This window comes from Periplaneta americana, chromosome 1 (genome assembly GCF_040183065.1).
Source record: "Periplaneta americana isolate PAMFEO1 chromosome 1, P.americana_PAMFEO1_priV1, whole genome shotgun sequence".
NCBI classification, from domain to species: Eukaryota; Metazoa; Arthropoda; class Insecta; order Blattodea; family Blattidae; genus Periplaneta; species Periplaneta americana.
Genome location: NC_091117.1, coordinates 178,889,829 through 178,917,573, shown reverse-complemented (window position 1 = coordinate 178,917,573; position 27,745 = coordinate 178,889,829). Strand labels below are relative to the sequence as shown.

The window sequence follows — 27,745 nt, the reverse complement described above, 5'->3', positions numbered from 1 at the left end:
CACAAAGGACCTCCTTACATTCACATTTCGCGGGGGGGGGGGGGGGGGGAAGAAAAAAAAATAGAGTCTTACCTGCATAGCAAGTCTTTTGAGTTGTGCATTTCTTCTTACTGACTCAATATCTCCAACAGCCAAACCAATAAGAAGATTCATGAGCAGGATTGGCATAAGAACCATGAACAAGCCAAGGATAAGAAATGCTGGTATAGGGTATGGTAATTTACGTTCTTTTGCGACCTTCTCATCATAGTAAGGATGCACATAGGTCCCAAGAAAGTCTATTTCTCCTAACATCATCGAAAATGTGCGTAAGAGTGAAATAGGCACATCTCTGAATGAAAGATGTCCTCCCTGTAAAGAAGAAAAATATGTTACTTGTACCTAATTGCAAGTATTGAAAAATAATCTTAAATTAGTATAATTGTATGTAGAAAATTGAGTGATTTTTGTAAAGCAGAAAGGTAAGTGCATACTTTTAGTAACATAAAACACAAACCAGATCTCCATATACCCTTAGCTATTTTCATCTGTTATAAAAAAGGAGTTCACTATTCATGAATTTATATCTTCAATGCACTGCCTAATTATCTTAAATGTATGAAGGTCTAAGAGAAAAAATTTAGAACAGAATTAATTAAACTTCTCTATATTCAAAATTTTTACTCAAGTGATGAACTATTTATGGTTGTAAATAAAATTGTTGTTGCAGTACTTATTCCATATCTCAAAACTAAGATGCTGATGCAATATTTATGGAATGTAATGTAGTAAATGAAAAATAAAAGCCATTTCTTACTAAAAACAAATAACCAAATATAAGTAAATACCGGTACTGATAAATAACAAATACTGGAGTACCGGTATATATTAGTACCTAGTGATTTTATACTATCTTAATTATGCTTTAGATACTATAATTTTATTTATTTACTACTATTCAGATTCAAAGAATGGGTACATTTTCATTAGTTGCTTCAGTTTTGCTGATGTCCAATAATCGAGCAAAATGGAAGTTTCATTCTTCAAATCGCATTTTCATCTGGACTATTACTGTGTTAATTATTCGTATTTCATAGGCTAACACTTCAACGTGCCAGAAATTATTCTGCTGTCATGTTACTGTTGAAAGTTTTGAAGATGTTAAGACATTCATTCAGTCTCTATTTTGAATATTTTTCAGATTATTAGGCCTACCGGCATTGTTAATTTTATTTCACAGATGCAAATATTTACATTAGGCATAGATTTTGTGTGCAGAACCTTGCTTAAAATGCTCTGTGAAAACAATATCTTGTTGCACAAACACAACAAAAAGAAAAACCAATCCTGTAGCACAATTAACAAATTTATTGTTCATTTTATTAACAATGTGCATGAAAACTTCTTTCATGTCTTACATGTTCTTCAATAGAAAATTTTAAGCAAACCTATGCTATTTTCACTTCTAAATAAAATGCAAATAACTTAATGCCGGTAGTTCATCAGTGACTTAATTCAGTCTCATAAAAACTAGAATATTCCTTATGGTTTGTGTTGTTCATTTTACATGTGTAGGAAACATTATATCCTATTTCAGTGACATAATAAGTATAGAGAGAATACGGTAACATTCATAAAATGCTGTTAACTTACCCTGGACAGGAGAATGTAGAAAGCAAGACCAAAAGCAATGATGAGGATGGAAAATACAACAAGGACTTTGATAAGGGTCTGCAGAATCTCAAGAAACATTACTACATAAATTCCAACTTGATCAAACCTGTAAAGAAGGAAACAAAAATAACCTGATTGGTAAGTCTCTGTAGGCAACCTATAATTATTGTAGGGAGTGTTAAATGAATAGTAATAAATAGTGTTGAAACAATTATTTTTCATTCATTAATTTCTTGGTTTAATTAGCATTGAATTATGTAACTAAATTACGATTTGCTTAATGGACATATATATACAGGGTGTTTCATAATTCCTATTACAACTTCTAGGGGTTAGTATTAGTATTAGTATTTATTTATTTAACCTGGTAGAGATAAGGCCGTCAGGCCTTCTCTGCCCCTCTACCAGGAAATTCCAACTATAATATGAAGAATAAAATTACAATTAGTATTAAATTTACAATTACAATTACAATTACAATAAAAATTAAAGTACGAAAAGATTACTTGACTGGGGAGGGGTTATAGAGGGGACTAAGTAGATAAAGTTTTGATTAGGAAACCAAATCCGGAAAAGTATCGTTTTGATGCAAAATAAGTTTGAAGATCGAATCGATTTCACACCTCCCACTTCACTAGAGACAATGAAGATCTTCCTCCGACTCTGCAGGAGTCTCATAAACAAGGTTCTTCATGTGGCCCCAAAGGAAAAAGTCGAGAGGAGTTAAATCTGGCGACCATGGTGGCAAAGTAGTTGGATCACCTCGACCTATCCACCTTTTCCCGAATGTTTGGTGGAGATGTTCGTGGACAGCAAGTGGAAAGTGCGCAGGTGTGCCATCATGTTAGAACCACATTTGCTGACGTAGTGCCAGTAGCAAATCTTCACATAACTCTACCAGTACCTCTTGCAGGAAAAGTACCTGGGACCTGTTAGGCAGTACGTGGAACCATTCTTGTAGTGCACACTGGCAAGAGCTCATTGTCTCTAGTGAAGTGGGAGATGTGAAATCGATTCGATCTTCAAACTTATTTTGCATTGAAACGTTACATTTCCGGACATGGGTTCCTAATCAAAACTTTATCTACTTAGTCCCCTCTACAACCTCTAGATGTTTGTAATAGGAATTATGAAACACTCTGTATATATATAATTAATTGTATCAAGATGTATAGAAAAAAATTAAACAGGAAAGAATGTAGAAATGAATTCCTTCATGAGTTCTGTCTGAAAACAAGAATTTTAATACTGAATCAATATATTATAGAATGCCATAGTTTTTTTTTTCTTTTTTGTTTTGTTTGTCTGTTCATTTCATTCCTGGCAGAAAGAGAGACCATCGTTTGAAAAAAAAGATGTTAACAATTTCAAGGTTGTTACTGGATGCCCGAAAAATGTCTGTAATAGATATCATGCGCAAAATAGATCAGATGTATTATACTAGGTTATTGCAATTAAAATAACATCACTGGTAAATCATACTTACCTTTGCAAGTATAAAAGAAGATTGAACCAGCTAAGGAATACTGTAATGGATGCACACGAGAGCTGCAGCCCACTCAAATAGTTAGCAAACACTGGCATGATCATGATGATGGAGCAGATATATAGTAACCAAGACACCAAGTTTATTGGGTCAAGCAAATAGTGCCACCGCTGCTGGTACAACTGCAGGATCTCTCTCAGTGAGTTGAGAGCGATATATGTTATTATTATCATTGCGCATGTATATTTCACAGGCAAGTTTCCATGTTGTACTTGCTAAGAGAAAAAGAGCAGCAAGTATCAGAAACGGTTTAGTCATTCTCTGGAATATTAGTTGTTCTAATTGTGATTTATATTTTGTAATGATGAGTTTTTATCGAAGTTTTACGTACAATTTTATCATAGTTTTACATGCAATTCTTATCATTTATACTCGTAAGAGTCAGTTATATTGAGTTTTTAGTTAAGAGGAAACAGAACAATAGACTTTATACAAATCTGGCTTTCAGGTATAGCTCTCTGTAAAACTGGCTTGAATAATTTCAAGGGAAAAATTTTTCTGGGGCCGGGCATCGAACCTGGGACCTTTGGCTAAGCACACTAAGACTCTACTGACTGAGCTACCAAGAACTCTACCAGACTCCGGCTCAATTATTCCCTTTATATCCACATACCTCAAGTGGGTTGACAAGACATCAGAGACCCAACATTGAGTGCACACTTTCTGTGTGACTTAAGGGGAGAGGATGGTATTTTTTGGTGAAAAAAGAGTAAATTTTCAAAAAAAAAATATTTAAAATACTCTGTGATATGTGTGGAATGCATAGCATAACATTTTGTGGGTATTTGTGCCCTTATCGGATGTTCAGTCGCCATTTTTAAACTTCTTGCATTATGGATTTTTATATCACTCGCCCACTTTTATTGTTGTTTCTGGTAAATTAAATTTTCAAATTTTTTTTTTCTTTAAAATACCCTTTGATATGTGTGGAATGCATTGCATAACATTTTGTGGGTATTTGTGCCCTTATCGGATGTTGAGACGTCATTTTTAAACTTCCTGCGCTATGGATTTTTAAATGACACGCCCACTTTTATCGGTTTCGTGTAACTTCATTTTTTTTTGCTACATTTCCAGACAAAAATGGATATAATTTCTGAACTATTAAAGATACATGCATGAAATTTAGAACACATTCTTTAGGCTATTAGGAAACTTTTCTCTGTAACGGAATTTTGTCAATTGATTTCATTTTAAAAATACGTCCGTTTGTTTGCAAGAAAGGAAATAAGAAAATTGTTATTAAATTTTAATTGTTTATTTTACAAACGTAGGGACTAATATCAAAATTCTGTTACAGATACTTTGTAGAACATGCTTTTGCAAATACATTGCAAAAAACTGTTTGAATCTATCTTTAAAAACGGTTTAGATATATCGGTTTTAGTACAATCCTGCATTGGGTATATTTTTTTTCAAATTTCGGCCCCCAAATAATTTTTTTTTTCAAAATATTTTTATTTGGTTGAGTTGCCACAGCTATGAGCTCTCTAGATACAAAAAATTAATATTTTACACCAAACAGGAAAAAAGTTTTTAAAAATACCATCCTCTCCCCTTAAAATTGTGGTTTTCTGTTAATGAATAGTAACATGTAGACAGCCAACCACTTGAGGTAAGTGGATAAAAAGGGAATAATTCAGCTGGGGTCTGCATAAAGTTCCTGGGTAGCTTAGTCGGTACAGTATTGGCGCACTCACCCAAAGGTCCCGGGTTCGATGCCCGGCCTCGGAACAATTTTTCCTTGAAATTATTCAAAACAATAGACTATTTAACACTCTTCTATTGAAACCAAAAGCTGAACAGAATAACTTGGGAAAATACAACTTTTTCAGCTGGAAACATACATACACTCATTAAATTCTCTTTTGATTACAACAAAACTTAACTTAATGTATCCAAAACTTACAGCCTACAACTAATAGACCTATTATTCAAAGTTAATCATGTAAAAAAAATAATATATTATTACTTATGACATATACCTCTTGATGTGTAGTGGAATTGGTACTATTCATCTCTGTAGTATTTTTCGGAGTATCATCCATCAGCTGTGCTGCAAATATTGTGACAAATGCTAGATAGATTGTGTAGAAAAGTAGATTTGCTAAGTGGAAATATTTTCCATAGGAGTTCCACTTCATTTGAAGATATTTCTGACTCAGTGGATGTGCCAATAACTCTACCCGGCCATGAGCCACCATTGCCTGTTATTCAGAAAACTTCATTTTATTAATTGCACATTGTAGTAGGGGAAAATAATAATATTGGAGATTTTAACTTTTCATTGCATATAGTCATTTTAAATATTATTATGAATCCATTGCTGTCCTTAAAATTCTGGAATAGCGATTATTTGCTCAAATTCTTGAACTTTAAACTAATCATAAGAATAGATGTATGTGTTAATGCATGCTTCAGTCTATGAAAAAAGATTTAAAAAATATCATCATCATCATCATCATCATCGTCATCATCATCTGTAGTTTACATGGTTCCTACAAACATTTACGAGTACTGTATATCATCAGCTTACAAGCAAAACATTAAGTAAAAAATAATATATCTGAGAAATGGACCAGTAATTTATATAAATTCTACATAACACTCATATTTCAAGATCTGTAATTTCTGTATATCCAGAAATGCATGTAGAGTGTTAGTTGGGAGGCCGGAGGGAAAAAGACCTTTAGGGAGGCCGAGACGTAGATGGGAAGATAATATTAAAATGGATTTGAGGGAGGTGGGATATGATGATAGAGAATGGATTAATCTTGCTCAGGATAGGGACCAATGGCAGGCTTATGTGAGGGCGGCAATGAACCTCTGGGTTCCTTAAAAGCCAGTAAGTAAGTAAGTAATTTCTGTATACTGAAGCATGCAAGGACATACACATATCTTATGTTTCTGGATGGCTGGACCCACATTAACTTTAAAATATATGAAGCCTTCATTTAAATCACAAACATTCTGAAAAATGATAAAAACTGAAACAATTAAGATTAGATATTTCATTAAGTTTTAAGAAATACATATATACAGCACGACCATAATCCCAAATAATCATCGTAAAAAAGTTTATTTACACTAAAAACATATAATATAACTGGAAGTCTATAAAAGTGAAGTGAGGATCTGCATCGTTACCGGTACATATTATTTAAGGACAACCCTGGACCAAATTCTTAATAAGAATAGAAGCAAAATAAAAGAGCATGTTTTAATATTTGCATTTTATGGAATTTTGTTACTGAATATATGAGTAATTATGGCTGATACGTGAAAAGAATAAAGCAGGAAAATGTTGTAACTTATTATTTGACATTATTATTGAAGTTTCTTTACAAAAATCCCATAGAAAATAAAGGAATAATTAAATTACTGGATATTGAATGGAGGTCTTAATCTTCAAACTAAAGAACTAATAAAACTGCGCTCTAATGTCGGACCACTTATCAACTGACAAGAAAATGCTTTGGATCACCTGACGAGAATCGTCACGAAACTTTCTGGGGCGGACACTATTGCGTGTTCAGTTCAAAGTGTGTCATGGCTCGCTGTATGCCGTCATACGGCTAGCTGATGAGCCTAGAGAATTCAATCCTCCTACACTTCCGCAGAGGTGTATTACCTATGTGCCAGAGAAGTTGCCTAGCAAGTACGGCGTTCATTCTGAAGATTATTTACCGATATGTACGGTAACGCCGGTAGTGGAAGGAATTAGAACTGTTTGGAAACACGTACTGAGGTGAGTTTTTTTCCTTACTGTCGGGATATGGGGAGAGGGTTAAGACGATTACTTACGTATCTGTTGACACGACGATCAACATGGACACGGAGCATTTGATTTGTGTTGTGGAATGTTGCCGTACGCAACCGATGATAACAAATACTCTGCATACGACTTGCCCGCGCAAAACACAGTTCGAAAGAGGTTATGGTAGCACACAGACTTTACAGATCGCCATCTGTTGCTACGACGTTCAAGTTATACCATACACGTTCTCAAGTTCAGATTGAACGCCTTGATTAATAGGCAACTTCTCTGACATAAATGCTGAAACTCGCTTCAAATATCTGACTCACAACAGTGACGTCGTGACACACTTTGAAATGAACACCCAGTAGAGCCCTCAGGTACAGCGTGTTTGACAATTTATGGCTGCAAACATTACAGGCGTGCACTCCAATTTCATTAATTTATTCATAGTATCTTGCCCAAGGGCACGTCTTTCACTGCAAATCCAGCTTTCTCCAATTATTCCTATTTTCTGCCTTCCTCTTAGTCTCCGCAAATGATCCATATATAGGGTGATTGACGAAGTTCTCCCCTGGTTTATGTAGATGATTCCTGAGGTTATTTGCAACAAAAAAAATGTAAATTAATTAATTGGATCACATTCATAATTACGGAGTTACAACACATTTTCCAAATGCATCATAGTGAATGGAGCGCTAGGGACGGAATCAACAATAAGCATAACTTGTAAGTCTGGAGAGACGATAAACTCTAAACCATATTAGAATCTAATTTTCAATGCCGATTCAGTCTCAATGTGTGGTGTAGTATTCTGGATAACCAGTTGCTGGGGCCGTTTATTTTCCCTGAACACTCAACTGGTAAGATGTACCCTCACTTTATACAAGAACAGTTACCACAGCTTCTTGAAGATGTTCCTCTGGCAAGTAGACGCCAAATGTACTTTCAACATGATGAGGCACCTGCTCACTTCTACCGCGCAGTAAGAGCTCACTTGGATCAGCAATTTTCACAGCTATGGATTGGTTGCAGGGGCCCTATCACCTGGCCTCCCAGATCCCCAGATTTAACACTTTTAGATTACTGCATCTGGGGATGGACGAAAGACATCATGTATCAGGCTAAAGTACAAACATGCGAAGAGTTGCTTCAATGCATTCTGAATGCAGCAGCAACAATTAGGCACAAACATGTGAAGCTGCGAAATGCTACACGTGTGGTTCACACCTGTGTGAACCGTTGTCTTAAGATTCAGGGAGGCATTGTCGAAAATGTGATTTAAATCCACTCTAAATGAAAGAGACTGATACATAAACAATCAATTGTTCGTATTTTAATTATTTTCTGTATTTTTGCTAGTGAAATCCTGAAATAAAAGTTCTTTCTGCTGTTTTCAAATTACCGTAACTCTGTAATTATGATTGTGATCCCATTAATTTATTTACATTTTTTGTTCAAAATAACCTCAGGAATCACCTCCATAAACCAGGAGAGAACTTTGTGAATCACCCTCTATCTTCATGTCGTCTATCATCTGATATCTTCTTCTGTCCCGAACTCTTCTCCCATTCACCATTCCTTCTAGTGCATCCTTCAGAAGGCAGTTTCTTCTCAACCAGTGACCTAGCCAATTCCTTTTCCTCTTCCTGACTGATAAGTTTTAGCATCATTCTTTCTTCACCCACTCTTTCCAACACAGATTCATTTCCTATTATTTCTGTCCATTTCACAAGTCCCATTCTTCTCCAGATCCACATTTCAAATGCTTCTAGTCGTTTCTCTTCACTTCGTTGTAATGTCCATGTTTCTGCCCCATACAATGCCACACTCCACACAAAACACTTCACTAGTCTCTTCCTTAGTTCTTTTATCAGCGACTCGCACATGATGATCCTTTTTTTCTTTTTTCTACTTTCATATGCCTTGCCATAAGTACTGGTTATGGGTGATAGTGAAATGCCACACTTCACACCATTTACTCTGGTCTCATGTTTGCCAATCCCAGGAAGTTTCGTGACGATTCTCGTCAGAAGATTTAAAGCCTTCTCTTGTGAGATTTTATTTCAAAATGAGTCACAATTAGTTTCTTCCATATCTTATTAGCTCCTCAAAAGTACTGTCACATTACTATTATTATGTATATCGTCACTGCTATGTGCATTTAAACAGATTTTTTGGGGGGAGGGGGAAAGAAAAAAGCATTATCACTTTTAAGTCCCTTGATTTTCAAAGCCACTTTCGGTATAATTTCAATCATTACATGAAAAATTATTAAATTATACCGAAAGTATCTTTGAAAATCAAGGGAATTAAAAGTGATACCTAAGATATTTTCTTCCTCCCGAAAAATCTGTTTAAATGTACATAACAGATTCTGGAGGGGCAGTGACGATATGGTCTTGTAGATAAATTAACCTTATACACGAAATAAATTGTTATAATTTTTAATTGAGGCATTCTCTGGACCAAGAACTTAACTGCAAAATCTTGAATTTGAGATACGGAGCAGAAAATATTTTAGATTTCATATAACAACATTGCGCAGAATAACATTCAAATGTTTCTAGAGGTCGCTCTGTTTGTTGGAGAGAAATAATATTTTGTCAGGAAAAAGATGTGTTATTAAGGGTTCAATACACACTGAAAACGGAAAAATGACATAATGTATGTCAAGTTTCTAGAGAAAGCCTCAATTTAAAGTGTTCATACCATACTTCAAACAAAGATGATTTAATAATAATAATAATAATAATAATAATAATAATAATAATAATAATAATAATAATAATAATAATAATAATAACAATAATAATAATAATAATAATAATAATAATAATAATAATAATGTATGCTCAAGTTTTATTAAACTGTAACTTCTGAATCAAATTTAATTAAATTGATCAGATCACAGCTTATTACAAGCCATTTATTAAGCCATTTTTTTCATCAACAAAGGAGTAAAAATAAATTGCATGTACTCTCAGAATGTCGTTGGCATCATCATCGTCACCCTCCTCCTCCATAAAAGTAACCACTATTAGAGAAAAAAAAACGTTAAGGCCGTTGTTAAAGATAAAATTGCTAAAAGTGTGTGTGCCTTACTAACGACAATGATGATGTGATAATGAAGAATAAGACGAGAAAAAGTGGAAAAATGGTGGAATACTAACAGTGAAAATAAGTGTACCTCGTTAAAACCTGCCAAACATAATTTTGTACAGCACAAATTATTTTGAATTTGCTGGAATTTGCCTTTTCTGCGAGATGGACAGCCAACACACTAGCTGTTAAAATAACGGTGAAACTAATGGGTTTACAGATACTGGGTGTTCATTTGAAAGTGTGTCATGACGTCACTGGTGATGAGTCAGCGATTTGAAGCGAGTTTCAGCTTTTGTGTCAGAGAAAGTTGTCTATTAATCAAGGCGTTCAATCTGAACTTGAGAACGTGTACGGTATAACTTGAATGTCGTAGCAACAGATGGCGGTCTGTACAGTCTGTGTGCTACCATAACCTCTTTCGAACAGTGTTTAGTGCGGCCAAGTCGTACGCAGGGTATTTGTTATCATTGGTTGCGTATGGCAACATTCCACAATAAAAATCAAATGTTCCATGTCCATGTTGACCGTCGAAGTTAATGTCAACAAATACGTAAGTAATCGTCTTAACCCTCTCCACATATCCCGACAGTAAGAAAAAACTCATCTCAGTACATGTTTCGAAACAGTTCACATTCCTGCCACTACTGGCGTTACCGTACATATAAGTAAGTACTCTTCAGAATGAATGCCGTACTTGCTAGGCAACTTCTCTGGCAGATAAATAATACACCTCTGCGGAAGTGTAGGAAGATTGAATTCTCTAGGCTCATCGACTAGCCACATGATGGCATACAGCGAGCCATGCCACACTTTGAACTGGACACCCAGTATGTATTTGATTTGTTGATGTCGAATATTACTATAATAATTGGGTTGTATTATGAGTCAACACTCTACCTGTTCGAGAAACTGTGATAGTTTTGCATTATAATAATTATTATATTATGTATGGAAAGAGTTCCGAGACACAGATCAATTTATTTTCACTCCTTCATCATGTAAAACACACATTGCATGACTGTAAGTAAATTTAATTTACAAAATAATAACATTACACTACATTCATTAGCAGACATACAATGCTACAACATTTGCATACATGATAAGCATATTAAACAGTGGATTATGCCAAATTTACGTGTATTACACATACATAAAACATTCAATATTATGTATAGGTTAAGGTGATTGCACTTATTTTCTCAATAATCCAATGCAAGAGTAACTATTAACAGGAAGAATCGATCAATTGAGGCATATAGAAATAAACAAATGAGAAACAGAAACAAAACTGATTATGCGAGAAAAAGAAATTTGCTGTTTTCATCTACAGTGTTAATAATTGTAGCACAAGTAACATTAATGTACTGTGTATGGGCTCTTTACTCCAGAGTGTGTTGCTCTTTCCGCACTATCAGAATAAAATAAATTGATTTACGAATAAAAGAGAACATCTAGATGAAGAGAAAATCTTCCTAAAATACCTAATTATGCACAGCAATAAATTTTCAAGTAGAATAATTTTATTATACAGTAAGTTTTATCAGGCTATGATGGACCGAACATTGGCTGCTTGTATAGTCATTACCCTTGTCACTGCCTCTGTGCACTTCAGTGACCCCTCAGTGGGTGTGGGCATGTGTTTGCTTTGTTTTGATAAACATACAACAAGAGTACTCACCTCAGTTTTAGTTCGACTGTGATTGAGTTTAGTTTATTTCTCTCTTTGTTATTAGCAGTGGTCAAAAAAACATTTATTGAGGAAATGCATAGGTCTACATATCTAAAATATAAAGATGGTACATAAAGAATAAGAAGTCGTGCAGCAAAACAAAACAATAATTTCGATATATATTCCCAAACAGGTCGATTTATTTCAGAAATATAATATTAATTTACATTTAGCTGATAGATTTAACAAAATAGTTTTTTTGAATGACTGAAAAATCAGACAAAAGCACCGTGTGCTTGCTGACAAAAAAACTTGATGAAACAGAAATTGCCTTGGACTGTATGTAGTCCTCAAACATTCCTGAAACATGTAGCACAGGAGACAGGAATTTCTTAAGCATGTGCAAGATGGGGAACAAAACTGATAAATTTAAAGCCTTACAGAAATCCAGAAGTTCAGGAATTACAGCCCTATATTACGATTGTAGACTTAATCAAGTCAATCTTCGTAGTGTATCCAGCCATTTGCTGACAACACATGTTCCACTATGTTTCACTATGAATTTCCTCTTCTTACAAATGATGGGTAAAAAGCACGATGCTTATTGTAGATTTAAGGAAGTGGCGGAAAGTAAACAATGAAGAAATTGATCCCAGATCGATTTTCTTTGCGATGACACTTGGTTTTATTTGAATGGCCACGCAGCATCACATAATAATAAATATTGGTCAGCAGGAAAGCCAAATCATGAATAAAAATTTCACAGTGTGATGAAAAAATAGAGGTCTGGTGTGCCATCAGTATGGGACCATTTTTTCATGATTTTTTTTTTTTATTTTTTTATTTTAGTTGGTTATTTAACGACGCTGTATCAACTACTAGGTTATTTAGCGTCGATGAGATTGGTGATAGCGAGATGATATTTGGCGAGATGAGACCGAGGATTCGCCATAGATTACCTTGTATTCACATTACGGTTGGGGAAAACCTCGGAAAAAACCCAACCAGATAATCAGCCCAAGCGGGGATCGAACCCATGCCTGAACGCAACTTCAGACCGGCAGGCAAGCTCCTTAACTGACTGAGCCACGTCGGCGGCTTTTTTTCATGAAGAATCAATTATTGTGTCAGATACAAAAGATACATTTTGGAACCCTTTTTTGATGAATTAACATAGATAGAACACTTCACAGTGCATTTTCAGCAAAGTAACGTCACAGCTATATTGATATTCATTACTAAGTTGCACTACATATTTGGATACAAAATTATTAGCAAAAATTTGTGGCCTCCTCTTTCATCAGGCCTCACGTTCTGATTTTTATCCCTAGAGAATACTGAGAAACAAAGTGTGTACAAATCCCACACACTAGGGAAACTCAAAGAAAATATAGAAAGAGAAATTAGATTAAAGCAGAGAAACTTTTACCGGTACATGGGAACAACAATTTCTTGATAAGATGTGAAATATGTGTTACAGAAAATGGGCATGACCTTCAGCAACTACTGTGGGGAGGGTGAGTACCAAATGTTGTTGCATTACATAAACCTAAGCTCTAATCTGATGAAAGATCGAGAGATCATGGCAGTACGCAGAAGCAAGAACTGGAGCAATGACCAGACAAATGGCCAATGTGTGGTCTGTCATAGTCTGGCAAAAAACACTGTAGTTTATGTTAACTAATCTAAATATAATATTGATAACTAACTAGTAATAATGTATTGGGAAGTACCTGCAAAATTAAATTAAAAGCAACAACGAAATATTGTACAACAGCTTTCCATACTGGTAAAGCATCATAAATAACTGACAGTATTATTAATAATAAATTCCGGAAAAGATACATAAATAATTACCACAACAACTTGTATATCTAACATACTGTATCTAAATCCCCAGTAAGCATATCAGCTGAAAAAATTGCTAATTGTATTCTCATTATCAAAATCAATTTTGGAGAATACTGTTTATGGAATTGTCTCATTAAGTGCATTGTTCAGAGATGAAAGACTGAAAATCCAGTGAAGGACAAACTGTATGCAGTGCAACGTAAAAACAGAATTTACGCAACGATACACACATTTACACATTTAACTGAAAAACTGACATTATTTAATGTATGTGTATTGAATTATAATTGTGTATTAAGTATATGCTGTGGGTATGTTATTGTGTGCTTGTATATTTTGTATTGTTTTAATATGTTTAATTGTGGGCTTTCTGGTATGATGTGTAGTATTTACATGTCGGTATCTGTTTCTATCTTACTGTAGTTGTGATTGTTGTTAACCAGTCATTAAGGTATATTACCGGTACCTTTTTTAACACTTTTAACATTAACTTTAAAAAATTTTTATATTTTTGTATAAGTGTTAAGTGAACGACAAAGACAAACGATATAACAAAAATTTCCCCATATTCACACCTTCTATTCATCTGATGAACTGTTTATACAATTAAATTAAATGAATCTGTTTATTTTGTATTAATAATTCTATTATGTTCGTATTTTTGTATAATTTTTTACATATTTTACATCACAAAGCTACAGTGCTGATGTAAGATCTATGGAATGCAATAAATGTGATGTACAGTAACATAAAGTGTCTTACGAAAACCAACCACCACCTACAGTTTGCCTAAGTTAGAGCTTTAGTTTTTGAATACAAACCTAGTTATTCATTATTTTCATGTTGAATCTATCGTACACTACTTTTAACACTTGAATATAAATAATTGTTTAAATGGCGATCTTACTCGTGTTAATTGTGTAAGCATGTGCGGCTTACAGCTGTTTCGGTGCTTCTTCAGACCATCCTCAGAGCCTACTAGATCTCGGCATCATCTCGAACTTCGCTGCCTGTTGTGTGGGTGCGTTCGATTGTTGAAATGTGGTGTCAAATAGTGTGTGTGTTCTGAAATTGATCTGTGTGTTGAGAATTTGATCAGGGTGTGTTTTAGTGTGCCTGTATATTTCATATTGTTCTAGTGCAGTGGCGGTGCGTCAATAAGAGCACAAGAGCACGTGAACACCTTGTTTCCATTAATGCACGACTAGTTTTATTATTTGATACCGTATTGACGTAGTGGGGATGTATAATATCAGAATCAGAGTATTTTGAACTTCCCACATCTTGCATAAACTTCTTATGTAAACTTGGCAACATCCGTTCACGTACAAGCCGTGCTCTTTTCGAGATGGTTACAGGAATTTCACGCATGCGCGGGAGAAAATTGTCTTTAGCTCGCCGCTTACGACTCGTCAAGAGCACAAAGCGTTAAGTGAACATGATGAGTATCTATCCTACAAATGTCAGCTCCATCGATGCCTATCGTTCACGTGCTATATCTCGATGAGGAAATTTAATAGCCTGTAGATGTCAGCATCTGACTGTAGGAAACGTTTACTTACGTGGATGTGCGTACTCTGCTACGAGAGTGTAATTTGTGAATTACTATACTTCAATGTCGGCATAATAGCATAGTTTGGCTTTCAAACATGTGCTGGCTAAACTGTGGTGGTGGTATGAATTTAAGTATCTGTATGGCAGTGTATAATATTTAAGAATAATATTTACTGGCATGTATTTATTGTAATCTATGCGAGTGGGAGTACAGTACTGGTATAGGCTATAGTGTATCAGTGTGTTGTGAATCAAAATATATTACTGAACACATGCGTTTGTAAATAACGAGACTGTGGTATGTATTCATTTTTAACAAACGTAAACAATGAACTCTGTTCAAGTAATTTTGAACAGTAAAGAACTGGGTAAACTGGCTTCCCAAGAAAAATTGGAAATAAAAAGACTGAGTTTCATCATCATCATTATTATTATTATTATTATTATTATTATTATTATTATTATTATTATATGTTGTTTTGAATTTATATACGGTTTTTTTCGATAGTGAAACATTGGAATCATGACATTTCATATTAGACTAAACGTACGATTTCAAATTGCCTTCGATTTTGGAACCACAAAATTGTGAACACACATAATATTTTATCACGAGCCGCCAATGTTCTAGTGTGTTGAGTTTTTGATTTTTGGGTTGTATGTGTAGGATTTCCATGTCTGTATTTATGTAATTGTATGTGTGGGTAGCATTAGTTATGTGTTCGGCATATGTAGATGTATTGTGTCCTCTGGTTATTACTTTAATGTATTCTTTGTATCGAGTTTGGAATGATCTACCTGTCTGTCCAATGTATAAACTGTCGCAACTATTGCATGTGAGTTTGTATACGCCTGTGTGGTTGTATTTATTTGTTTGTGTGTTGAGATGTCTTTGTAGTGTGTTTTCTGTTCTGTATGCTATGTTGTATTTCTGTTTTCTAAATGAGGATGCAATCTTGTGTGTGTTTTTGTTTTCGTATGTTAGTGGGATGTATTTCTTGTGTTCTTGTGTTTGTGTTGTGTTTTTGTGTTTGTTGAGACACATTAAAACACACCCTGATTAAATTCTCAACACACAGATCAATTTCAGAACACACACACTATTTGACACCACATTTCAACACTTTTCAACAATCGAAAGCACCCACACAACAGGCAGCGAAGTTCGAGATGACGCCGAGATCTAGTAGGTTCTGAGGATGGTGTGAAGAAGCACCGAAACAGCTGTAAGCCGCACAGGCTTACACAATTAACATGAGTAACATCGCCATTTAATCAATTATTCATTATTTTCACTTAAAACTTTAAGTGCATGTTTACATATTTTACATGAACGTGCACATTTTTATACATGCATTTCAGTATTCTGTAGTCACTCATTCTGGACCAAACATATGTGTAACTGGTATTGTGCAAGACTGACAGGAGAATGAAAAGCTACTTCCATCTTTTTTATGAAGAAAACATAGATTACCTCTACAATAACACTACTGTCATTGTAATAAGGAACACAACACGTGTTCACATTCATGAAGAGGCAGCAAACCAATACTTACATTGACTACACATAAAGGGGGAGGTCTCCAGTATGGGTCATTCATCTGCTTCCTTTGGATTTCCAACGTGTCTTTGGAGGACTGGTAGGCGTGGAATGAATACTTGATCTGCCAAGAACACAAGAACTGCGTGCTGCAGCTAGCTGTTGTTCTGGTATCATTTATTCTAGCTCTACACTTATAAACTATAATTAGTCTACACAACACAATCAGATCATCCACAAAATTTCAATAAGTTTTCACGGTAGCTAAGGTATATGAACAAGTACGAATATTTTTCAGAGAAAGAGCCCATACATACATATATACACAAAGAACAAAAAGAAATTTTCTTGTGGTTAGTTTTATCAATAGAAAGTAAGCTTCTCTGTTTCTACTATTTACAAAAAGAAACTAATACTAATTAATGACAAAAAAAAAAAAAAGAATAGGTGAATGTTCACAAGTCATCGGTCAAGGCTCCATTTGTTCCTTTTCCTAAAATTCTTGGGAAACAAAGAAAGAAGATGCTCCCATTCTACTATTGTAAAGACAACTCCATGAGGTTCTTAATCACACAAAAGAATAAACTGATTCAAAGACAATGAATTTGCACATGAGTAAAATAAATATAACACACATTTAGGCGGAAATCTACTTTCCTTTTTTTAAGCTGCATCAACAATTTAAATGGAAGTTTAATAAAAAACGAAAAATAATGTTTAATAAGGTACAGATGAAAATACTTATTTTTTAAACCACAACAACTCTGTTGTAATAATAGATTTACGTTTTAAAAGTACTGTATCAGTATAAATATAATTTTAATTTGTAATGCAAGTAGACCAAATGGCTCACAAATGATGATGATGGTGGTGGTGGTGGTGGTGGTGATAATATCAGTGATTGTAGTAATAATGTTTTTTATTTACCGGTATTTATTTATTTATTTCATCAATCTTTGTTCACGTCATGGCGGATTAGATGTCTAATAATATAATTGGTCATGAGAATCTCGATATTGATGGTAGGGCCTAATTATAATGGCAGTGATCATAATAATATTGTGGTGATAATGGTGCTAATAATAAGCACATTAGTTGTGGTGATAATGATAACAGTGGTGGTACTTACAATGAAACAGTGATAGTGGTGGTGAAATTGTTTTCATAGTTGACACTTCATCACAATGTTACTTATTAATGCATTTTAAAATACTTTTACATACAAATAAACTAAAAAAACTGACATTTTAAAATAATGAATATTATCTTGAGGTTTCACTGAAGAGTAGGCCTAGTCATAAAGAGAAACATAAAACTCCTATTGAATTACAGAAAGGAAAAGCATCAGACAAGTTCATAACAGTTCAGCTGAAGATAGTTGAGCAGCAATCATATACAGGATGGACTGACTATAGGGAGCAAATGTAGATAAGTCCTGAAAGATAACAAAACAAGATGTTGCCCAAGTCATGCAGTTTTTAAAAATAGCTTACACATGCAGACTGATCCTACAACATTCACTATGCCTCAATGTAAGGAGCACTTCCAGCATGCCGATGCAAATGGTGAGCGATGGCTTGGTTCATGTCCTATTCTGAACGCACTTACATTAAGAGCTGGAAGAGGGATTGGCTTAGATATGGTGAGAGCCTCGCCTGTGCGTTGGTCCATCTGTGCGTACATGGCCGGACATTGCAGACATGAGAAGCTGTATTTTATCTGTTGCAGGAAAGGCAGTAATACAGCATTGATCGAAAAAAAAAACAATGTGACAATGACTCCAGACATCTGGGTGTTTATTAAATACAATTCAGTCTGTCTGCAAATTTTAGTTTGTGTGTCATAACAGTTTCAGAATATAGATTTTAAACAAATTTTTTAAATATTTACGTATATATATTTCAATTTTGTTCAATGTACTTATTTTCTAAGAATTCAAACATTTTGTATTTTACCATTTTATTTCAGTTTTAATCCAATGAACATAATCATGTGAAAATTTTGTAGACAGTATTAGAAATAAACAAGATACAGTATTAATTTTAAAAATTGTGCAGAATAAAAATTTGCTACGAAAATATGTATTTTTTTTTAAATTTATTAATTCTTTTATGAACTTTTATTTTTTTATTTTAGTAGCTTATTTTACGACGCTTTATCAACATCTTAGGTTATCTAGCATCTGAATGAGATGAAGGTGATAATGCCGGTGAAATGAGTCCGGGGTCCAGCACCGAAAGTTACCCAGGATTTGCTCATATTGGGTTGAGGGAAAACCCCAGAAAAAACCTCGAGGTAACTTGCCCCAACCGGGAATCGAACCCAGGCCACCTGGTTTCGCGGCCAGACGCTCTAGCCGTTACTCCACAGCTGTGGACATGAATTTCTAATTCAGTGAGTTGGATTTATGAAACATTATAATTTAACTTATTTGTTTTCATATAATATACATTGTTTAAGTTATCTTTCCCTTCCTTTTGCATTATCTATCATTGCCACCCTGACACTTTTCGTTGAAAGTAAATACTGTGGCACATTATGATTCAATATTCTAATATAAAATTTAGTATTATTAATCGTTTCTTATAATACATTATCATTATATTAAGTTCATAATGAAAGTGTCACAGTAATGAAGTAGCTTTTCTATATAAGAATTGTTTCACTAAACATAATATTACATATTTCCCATAGGAACACGATAGAATTTACTGTAACTAAATTACATGGAAAAGAGTCTGTTATCATTTGTAATCATGGCATATTTGATATCGGTGAAATATTTTATAGTCCTAGGAGGATCGAAATAATGCAATCTCATAATATTAATGTGATTGATAAAATAATGAAAAATATATATACAAGGTGGGTCAAAAGTTGCTTTCCCCAAACACTTCCTTACATTTAATTACATTCAATTTATATTTGACTACACATTTCTTTACAGATTTTGTTCAAAATGTTTTCTCTGTTTCTCGATACACAATTCACAACGTTCAGACATTGATAAACTCTCAAATTATTTCATAATATCAACTTCATCTTCCATGTTTAAAACGTTTCTTGTCACCGAACCTGTTGCATTGTACTATATGTAACATCTGTTTGGAAACTGAATGTCTGAAGTAAGTTACAGTCTGTACTAAATGTTTGGATTGTTTGGATCACAGTACAGTACATAACTTAGTCTGCTATTGTTTTTAAAGGGTTGATGGCATGGCAGAAGAAAGAGTATGGCCTACCTCACACTCCACTCCTTTTTTTTTTTTTTTTAGAATTCCAGTTCTTGGCCTGTAAAATTCTTTTGTCACAGTAATTGAAAGCGGCATTGGTCACTATGAAATACCAGCTGGCTAGCTGTGAATTTCTTTCAATGACAGGTCTCTTTAATTCATTTCACTTTTCTTCCTACCCTTTCTACTTTTCTGTTCCTAGTGCTGACCTGCTATGGCACTAAAATCGTCCTCCAGTGTCTTAAGGAGGGAAAGCTGGTTATCAACAAGATCTCCCAACTAGGTCCAGTGGACCCGTCGACCAACAGCAGATGTGGTCCTCCAGACATTCTGGGGGTTTGTGTGAATGAAGTAGCCACCAAAACGTTAAAATATGGTGTTCACTTAAATCGGCTACAACTTGCCATTTAACTAGAAATGGAATATATCAGTCCCCTAACTGTCCATTGTGCAACTCAAATCAAGAAATGCATTCAGAACACCTCAAAATCTGTGCGTCAGTGGCTGACCATGACTATATCTTTGAAAAATATTGGAGTGCAAGAGGTTAAATGACTTATTGTCAAACACCTGGCATTAGAAAACAACAAAAACAACGATTTGCTTATTAAAAATTTGTATTTATAAAAATAATAAATCACATTTTGTTTAATACAGATTAAAACTGTACTTCTTAATGACTATTAATGAAGCCAAAGTGTAGCATTAACCATGGTCGCTATAACCAAGTTCACTTATACAAATACAAACAGTATATCGTAATCACAACCACAAAATGCACTAAAGAATCAACACAAACTTGCAAGACCGCAGATAATCTGCACCTGCAGAAACAGTATCTTGTGTGAACAGGCTCGTAACTTCAAACAGCTCTCAGGAATTTTGGGTTGCAAAACAGGAAAAGTGACATGTTTCGTGAAACTTTTGCTTTATACGTGAATACGGAGCACATTTTCTGCAGTTGTAGTATATAAGTTGAGCAACAAAAACAGCTGCATATGACTGAATCTTCGTATTACAGTGAATTTTAAATTTCGCGCACTAGAACTGAGGGAGTATGTTAACACCACAGCTCGACACCGACATATTGTGATGGAGTTATTGGAGGTCAAAACACTATGCCACTATATTGGACCCTGATAACCAAGTTCTACGGAGAATAATGATCTTGATAAATATGGAATATTCATAGAAAAAGTTTATCTGTAACAGTTAAAACAAGTGTAATATGGAAGTTTATTTATAGGTATTTATTATGCTCATTAAATGTATTAATATATGATTTATTTGGAAATTGGTTTTACTTTAGTATTATTTTTACACACTATAATAGTAATACACTTTTTAGTAGATGTACTTACATAGAATGATTTTGAGTCTTTCTTGCAGTTAGCCTTTGTGATGCACTTGTCCTGCACTGCTTCGAACACTTTTGGCATAGATGCAATCAGTGCCAGAGTTACACAAGGATGTTTGTCTGACTTCATTGCCATAACTTCTTGAGCCCTGATGTCAAAGAGTGGAATATTTAATGTTATAAAGTAAATGTACTTCTGTAAATATCTATAAGTAAATGTGGGAATAGAAGGAACAGTATTAAAATGAATCACTTATTTATGAAAGGCCCGTTGTCCAAAAACATATTTTTGTGGGAAATTAAAAAAAAAACACATCCCAATGAAATTCTCAACACACAACTCAATTTCAGAACACACACACTCTTTGACTTCTCTTTACACCACACAAACACACCCTCACAGGAAACAAAACAAGAGGCGCCAAGACCAGCAACGACCAATTCTGAAGATGACCCATAATAGGTCGAAACATGTAAACAAGGTACATTAGAATTTAACACAAGAAAGTCTTATCGTACATAGTCTGAAGTGACACTGTGTTAAAAGTTGTGTAATCAAGATGTTAAAAAAAAAAAAAAAAAAACAGTTTATTGAAAATACTAAATATTTAAAAAAATCTCAAAACATGATATGTTATAGTACAAGATAAAGGGAACATGTTACGGAAATTTTCAGTTTACTATCATCAAAATTGTAAGCAAACAGCGTTTTGAAAAGGCTGGACAAAGGGCCTTTCTTAAATAAACACATTTCTTCCATTCTTCAATGAAACATTTAATACAAAAATAAGCAGTAAACGTGAGATGTAGGACCTCAACCAGATAACTTGTCCCAACCAGGATTTGAACCCGAGCCCGTTCATTTCAAGGTCAGGCACGCTGTTACTGCACAGCAGTGGATAGAAATATGTCTGAAATATAGCCTTTTCCTTTATTTCTGTTCCTTCTCCTAAAACTTCTCCAGGTTTCCACATACCTTGTCCTTTTCCGACCCTATAGAGCAGGTCTATTCTAAGAATCATTTGGTATGACTTTCATTTGACTCTAGAAAGTGTGTACGAATAATTATTATAACTTTCACATTGTAAAAAAATGAACAATGTTAATTCTACCATTTTGAAGAAAATAAATGTAATTCGAGGTCAAAATTGTAATTGATAAGTATTATTCATTACAATTGATCTATTATAATTTAAATCATAGTAATATTTTTAAATGAAGAAATGCTGTCAATTCCAAAATAATTTATAAGGTTGAGAAGAAAGTTTTAAAATGCATATTTAAACTTGTATTTATATTTATAAATATTTAATTGCTTTTCAAACAATTGAAAATACATTTTTACTGACTCACACCAATGTTGCTTAAAGCAAAATAATAATAGCATTCCATCACCAAGTCTTCATGTGCCACCCAGGGGCTATATGTGCAAGTATAATGCTGTTATAAATACAAGAGGAAAGGTCACACTTTTTTTGACATTCATTACTTGAAATGTCAAAACACCTGACTTACACCACTATTCTTTTGAACGCCTCATACATACAAAGTAGCAATATTACTTTATAGTAGGCCTACATATAAATCTGGACCCTAAATAATAATAATAATAATAATAATAATAATAATAATAATAATAATAATAATAATAATAATAATAATAATAATCCGAGGCATGACAATCCATGACGGACCATGACTGACCAGCCGGCTGCTGGAGTCACATCCACATGCCGAAGCAGAGGTGCACGATCATCCAATCAGAATGGAGGTATTGTGTGGTTAGTACGATGATCCCCCCCACCATTATAGCTGGCTTTCGTAACCAGATTTCGCTACCTATCGTAGCTCCCCAAGTGCATCACGATGCTGAGTGGGCAATGGTCCCATACACTGGTCGAAATTTCATGAGAAAATTTCTTCCTCCATGAGGACTTGAACCAGTGCGCATTGCGTTCTGTTAACACGAGTCCTAGGCAGGATGCCTTAGACCAAGATGCCATGGCGTGAGACAATAATAATAATAATAATAATAATAATAATAATAATAATAATAATAATAATAATAATAATAATAATAATAATAATAATAGTAAAAATAACAACATTTGATTATATATTCATATTTGAATTCTAAAAAAGATTACTGCCCTTAAAGAGTTATGCTCCTAAGCTCCAGTCAACTGAGAATATTATAGATTTATTAATTTGTCCTACAGAATAATATCTGTAATATTGACAATTAATATTTGAGGAGAAAAATTCGCTCCAGCGCCGGGGATCGAACCCGGGTCCTTGGTTCTACATACCAAGCGCTCTGACCACTGAGCTACGCCGAATTCAATCTGCAGCACCGGACAGAATCCTCCTCCTTCAATAAATCTATAATAAATCTATAATATACTCATAGCTGCAGTGCATATATTTGTACAGATTACTGTGCACGTAACTGCGGAATCCCGGCCAAACAAGTCACTCAGCTGAGTGCACTCCTAGTATAATGGCAGTTGACATTGGACATATACGTCAACATATATGCCTAACTTGGAGTCAGGCCATAAAGGGAAACATTGAAGGAGGAGGGTTCTGTCCGGTGCTGCGGATTGAATTGGGTGTAGCTCAGTGGTCAGAGCACTTGGTACATAGAACCAAGGACCCAGGTTTGATCCCCGGCACCGGAGCGAATTTTTCTCCTCAAATATTAATTCAGTCAACTGGACTTAAGCCTAAGTTTATGCCTATTTCGGAGTAGTACAGTAGTAGTGGTGATAATAGAATAAGTATAACTGTGAAACTTTCTAAAGTGACTGTAGCATAGACTTTTCGATAGTCCCACTACAGACCTTACAGTTATAAACTGATAACATTGCTGAAAACTGTCAAAGGCATAGGCTACTCTCAGCGAACCAATTGCAGGTTGTATGGATAAGATATAGCATTATTTTAATTGTTAATATGTATCATAACTAAAGGGCGGATCTGTGTGTGTTGTCCTTCAAGGTTAGTATGAATGGAGTGTGTTGCTACTGCTTGTGTTGCATCACGTCTAACCTGTTTCATTTTCCAATCACACACAGATCCGCCCTCTAATCATAACATTTAGAACAATATGCATTAACGAACTGTTGATGTCAATCTTCAAAACTTACATATCTAACAGTAAATGGAAGATTGTGATAAATATCATCAAAATTCAGAATAAATGCACTCTCTTACTATAAATTTACGAGACTTGCAAGCAGAACTCACCTTTCCTCATGTGTAACCATGGCCAGTGCAGCTTCTGGAAACTTGTAGTATATGGCATAGTCGATTGCACTCATGTCATGGCAGTTATACAGCATCTTGCAGTTCATGGACAACAATAGAGCAACAGCATTTGGTTTATTATCCATGGTAGCCAAGTGAAGTGCAGTGTTCTGTAATCAATATTAATGTATGGAATTTATATGAGTTACATTTCAAGGATAAGCATATATGGTATTATATATATATGTTTACCATTACTATAAGAGCAGCATATCTTCCACTGTGAGCTCTTGGGCAAGAAACAAATGAGGAAACAGAATGTAAGCGTTTGTCACTATAGTCACAGTCTAGTATATACAGTCACGAAACTTGAGTTGTGAGGGTGCTAGGAACAATAGACTGTGCTGGTACTATTTAGCATTGTCTGTAATGAGGCGATATTAGCGATCCTAATGATTAGCAACTATCTATGGATGCATATTTACTACGTTTCGAGGTTCGTGACTGTATATACTAGACTATGCTATAGTAGCGTTGCTGTTACTTTCAGCGTGACTCCTCCTCTTTGCTTACGCCTTAGGAAGTGAAGGTTCTATAAAGTCTAGGTAGGTAATATCGTTCGCCATTTTTTGTTCTTTCGTTGCCGAACTACCAGACGAGGAATCTATTTGCCGCACTGTTAAACATTATCATGTCGTAGCTCCTATGATAATAAATCAAACGCACTGTAACTGAGCAAATAATTGAACAGCAAATAACATACTAATGTGCTTTCTGCAAACGCCAACGAAAGAATCAAAATGGCGGGCGATTATATTAAGTATTTATCGAGCCTTAGGTAGTGCATAACGTCATCAGCAGCAAATGAAAAGACATACACGTTTAAGTGTAGCTGACCTGCAACGTGATTAGCTGCTGGAAATAAGAGAGGCGGGTCTATAACTTACCTGACTGGTACAGTAATAATTACTGCAGTGTACAATCAGTTTACGTACAATAGTACGATTACGAACATAAGAACTCTAACATACTGTCGTCTGTTTAAGCGTCCTCTTGATACAAACACAAATAAAGGTATACTGTGTAATACATGTGACAAACAGCTGCATTCTGTTCCCGCAATTGTTTCTTGCCAAAGAGCTCACAGTATAGGAAATATACTGCTCTAAGAAATTTTTATATCTGCATCTTGTAAAGTGAAACGGGAAAGGAAGTGCAAATTTTGACAGTAACAATACAGACATGGAACAGGTTCCAATCTGAGAATCTGAACCTTAATAATCAATGCAAATATAATAAAAAGTATTAATCGCTGTTGCTCAGTTTGCTGCATACTTACTCCGTCCTTATCGACCTGGTCAAGCAGGTGTGAGTGTACAGAATGCAGCAACTCCATGGTCTGGGTGTAGCCACTCATAGCAGCGAGATGAAGCGGGTTGCGTCCATTATGATCTCTATGCAGGAGGGCACCTCTGTTCAGCAGCAGTTGAACTACGCGAGTGTGTCCTGTATACGCATTGCACTATTAATTTATTTTCTTCATACATTGTATTTTGATGTCGCAAAAAAACCTATTTTGAAATTTCAATAGAATACACACTCTCAATATAGGGAGAGTCTACAAAGTACATTAATTTGACATGCCCTGGTACCCACCACAGTTCTAGCTTGTTTATTAAGTCGTTCTAGTAATTAAAAATATTAATCTTAGTGACTGTTGTCAAAAATGCACAAGAAATTACGAATGAAAAGTGCACAAAAGACGAGAAGACATGAACTCAGGGTGCTGCTTCTGTCAGTTGTTTCCCACCATATTATCTCGTAACATAAATAGAATTACAATTAATTGATTAACTAGCGGACTTACTAGTGGTAATTTTGTAAGATTTGTACGGCTTACAGCTGTTTCAGTGCTTCACGCACCATCCTCAGTCTGAGTAAGCCGCACAAATCTTACAAAATTACCATGAGTAAGTCCGCTAGTTAATCAGTTAATTATATTCAAGTGTTAAAAGTAGTGTATGCAAGATTCAAAATGGATAAATAGAACATTCATTTTAATTTGAATCTGAGTGTTTGAGTGCGAATATAATACGCACCCCAGTTTTCAAGACGACATTTTGTCAAAAAAAAGTGCGTATTATAATCACATAAATACGGTACAATATGTGTTCATTGTTAAGATGTGATTGGCTTTGAAATTCCTGAAAATTCGAAGCTGCCCACTCTTGTCTCCGCATGTACTAGCTTCAGTAAATCGGTTATGCACCTGTGGGAGAATAAATTCAGAGAGGGGATAGAAGTATGTGCAGAGGGAAGAAATGGAATATTTTAAACATTGAGAATCCAGGTCCAAAGCTGTGACCGCACTGAATACAACTATCTTAACACCCCTCCAAACTGAAAATATTTTGACAGCAACTCAACTTGATATGACGAGAAGTTTACTGATTGATTTTTGAATTCCAATGAGTGGAACAAAGAGGAAGTGTTTTCGTGACTGACTTTTTCTTTTGTAAAATTATTTTATTTACAAATGGCTTTTGTAATTTTACAAGCTCAACTAACTCATCAATTAGCACTGGTCAGCTTGATGAGTTAATGACTGAATTTGGTATAATTTTTCTCTATTCAATACCTAATTCCCTCTTTACCCTTTCCTATCCAGTCCTCTGACTGAACTCTTACTTTCTTCGACCCCGATGGTATTAGAGCATTCGAGGCCTAGGGGTTCATTTCTCTTTCCTTCCTATCCTTTCTAATGCTGACCTGCTATGGCACTAAAATCGTCCTCCATTGGCTTAAGGAGGGAAAGCTGGTGATCAACAAGATCTCCCAACTAGATCTAGTAGACCCATTGACCAACAACAGGTGTGGTCCTCCAGACATTCTGGGGGTTGTGTGTGGATGAAGTAGCCACCAAAACGTTAAAATATGGTGTTCACTTAAATCGACTACAACTTGCCATTTTATCAATAGTCTCTAGACATACACCTTTATCTCAAACAGCAGAAATAAATAAAATGCTCTCTCAATTAATAACATTCAATAAAAGAATTGTATTCCAATGGATACCATCCCAATGTGTAATCCTGGGAAACGAGAATGCGGATGCTTTAGCAAAGAAGGGCAGCACTGCTACTTGCAGACCTGTTACTAAATCTACGTATTACTCTGTGAAAAGATTTATTAAATCTACATACTTAGACTTCAACAAAAAAAATTTGA

General features: G+C 34.8%; 1 protein-coding gene across 1 annotated transcript in view; it reads right to left on the bottom strand.

The window, feature by feature from the left end:
- The window catches only part of TrpA1 (Transient receptor potential cation channel A1), a 172,131-nt gene that overhangs the window by 15,947 nt on the left and 128,439 nt on the right, over nt 1-27,745 (bottom strand). The window contains exons 10-17 of the mRNA XM_069833209.1: nt 25,857-26,023; nt 24,518-24,687; nt 21,273-21,417; nt 16,695-16,802; nt 5,185-5,406; nt 3,140-3,414; nt 1,633-1,759; nt 73-351 (exon numbers count right to left, since the gene is read on the bottom strand). Coding sequence (XP_069689310.1) covers nt 73-351; nt 1,633-1,759; nt 3,140-3,414; nt 5,185-5,406; nt 16,695-16,802; nt 21,273-21,417; nt 24,518-24,687; nt 25,857-26,023 — 1,493 coding nt within the window. The remainder of the gene's footprint in view (nt 1-72; nt 352-1,632; nt 1,760-3,139; nt 3,415-5,184; nt 5,407-16,694; nt 16,803-21,272; nt 21,418-24,517; nt 24,688-25,856; nt 26,024-27,745) is intronic.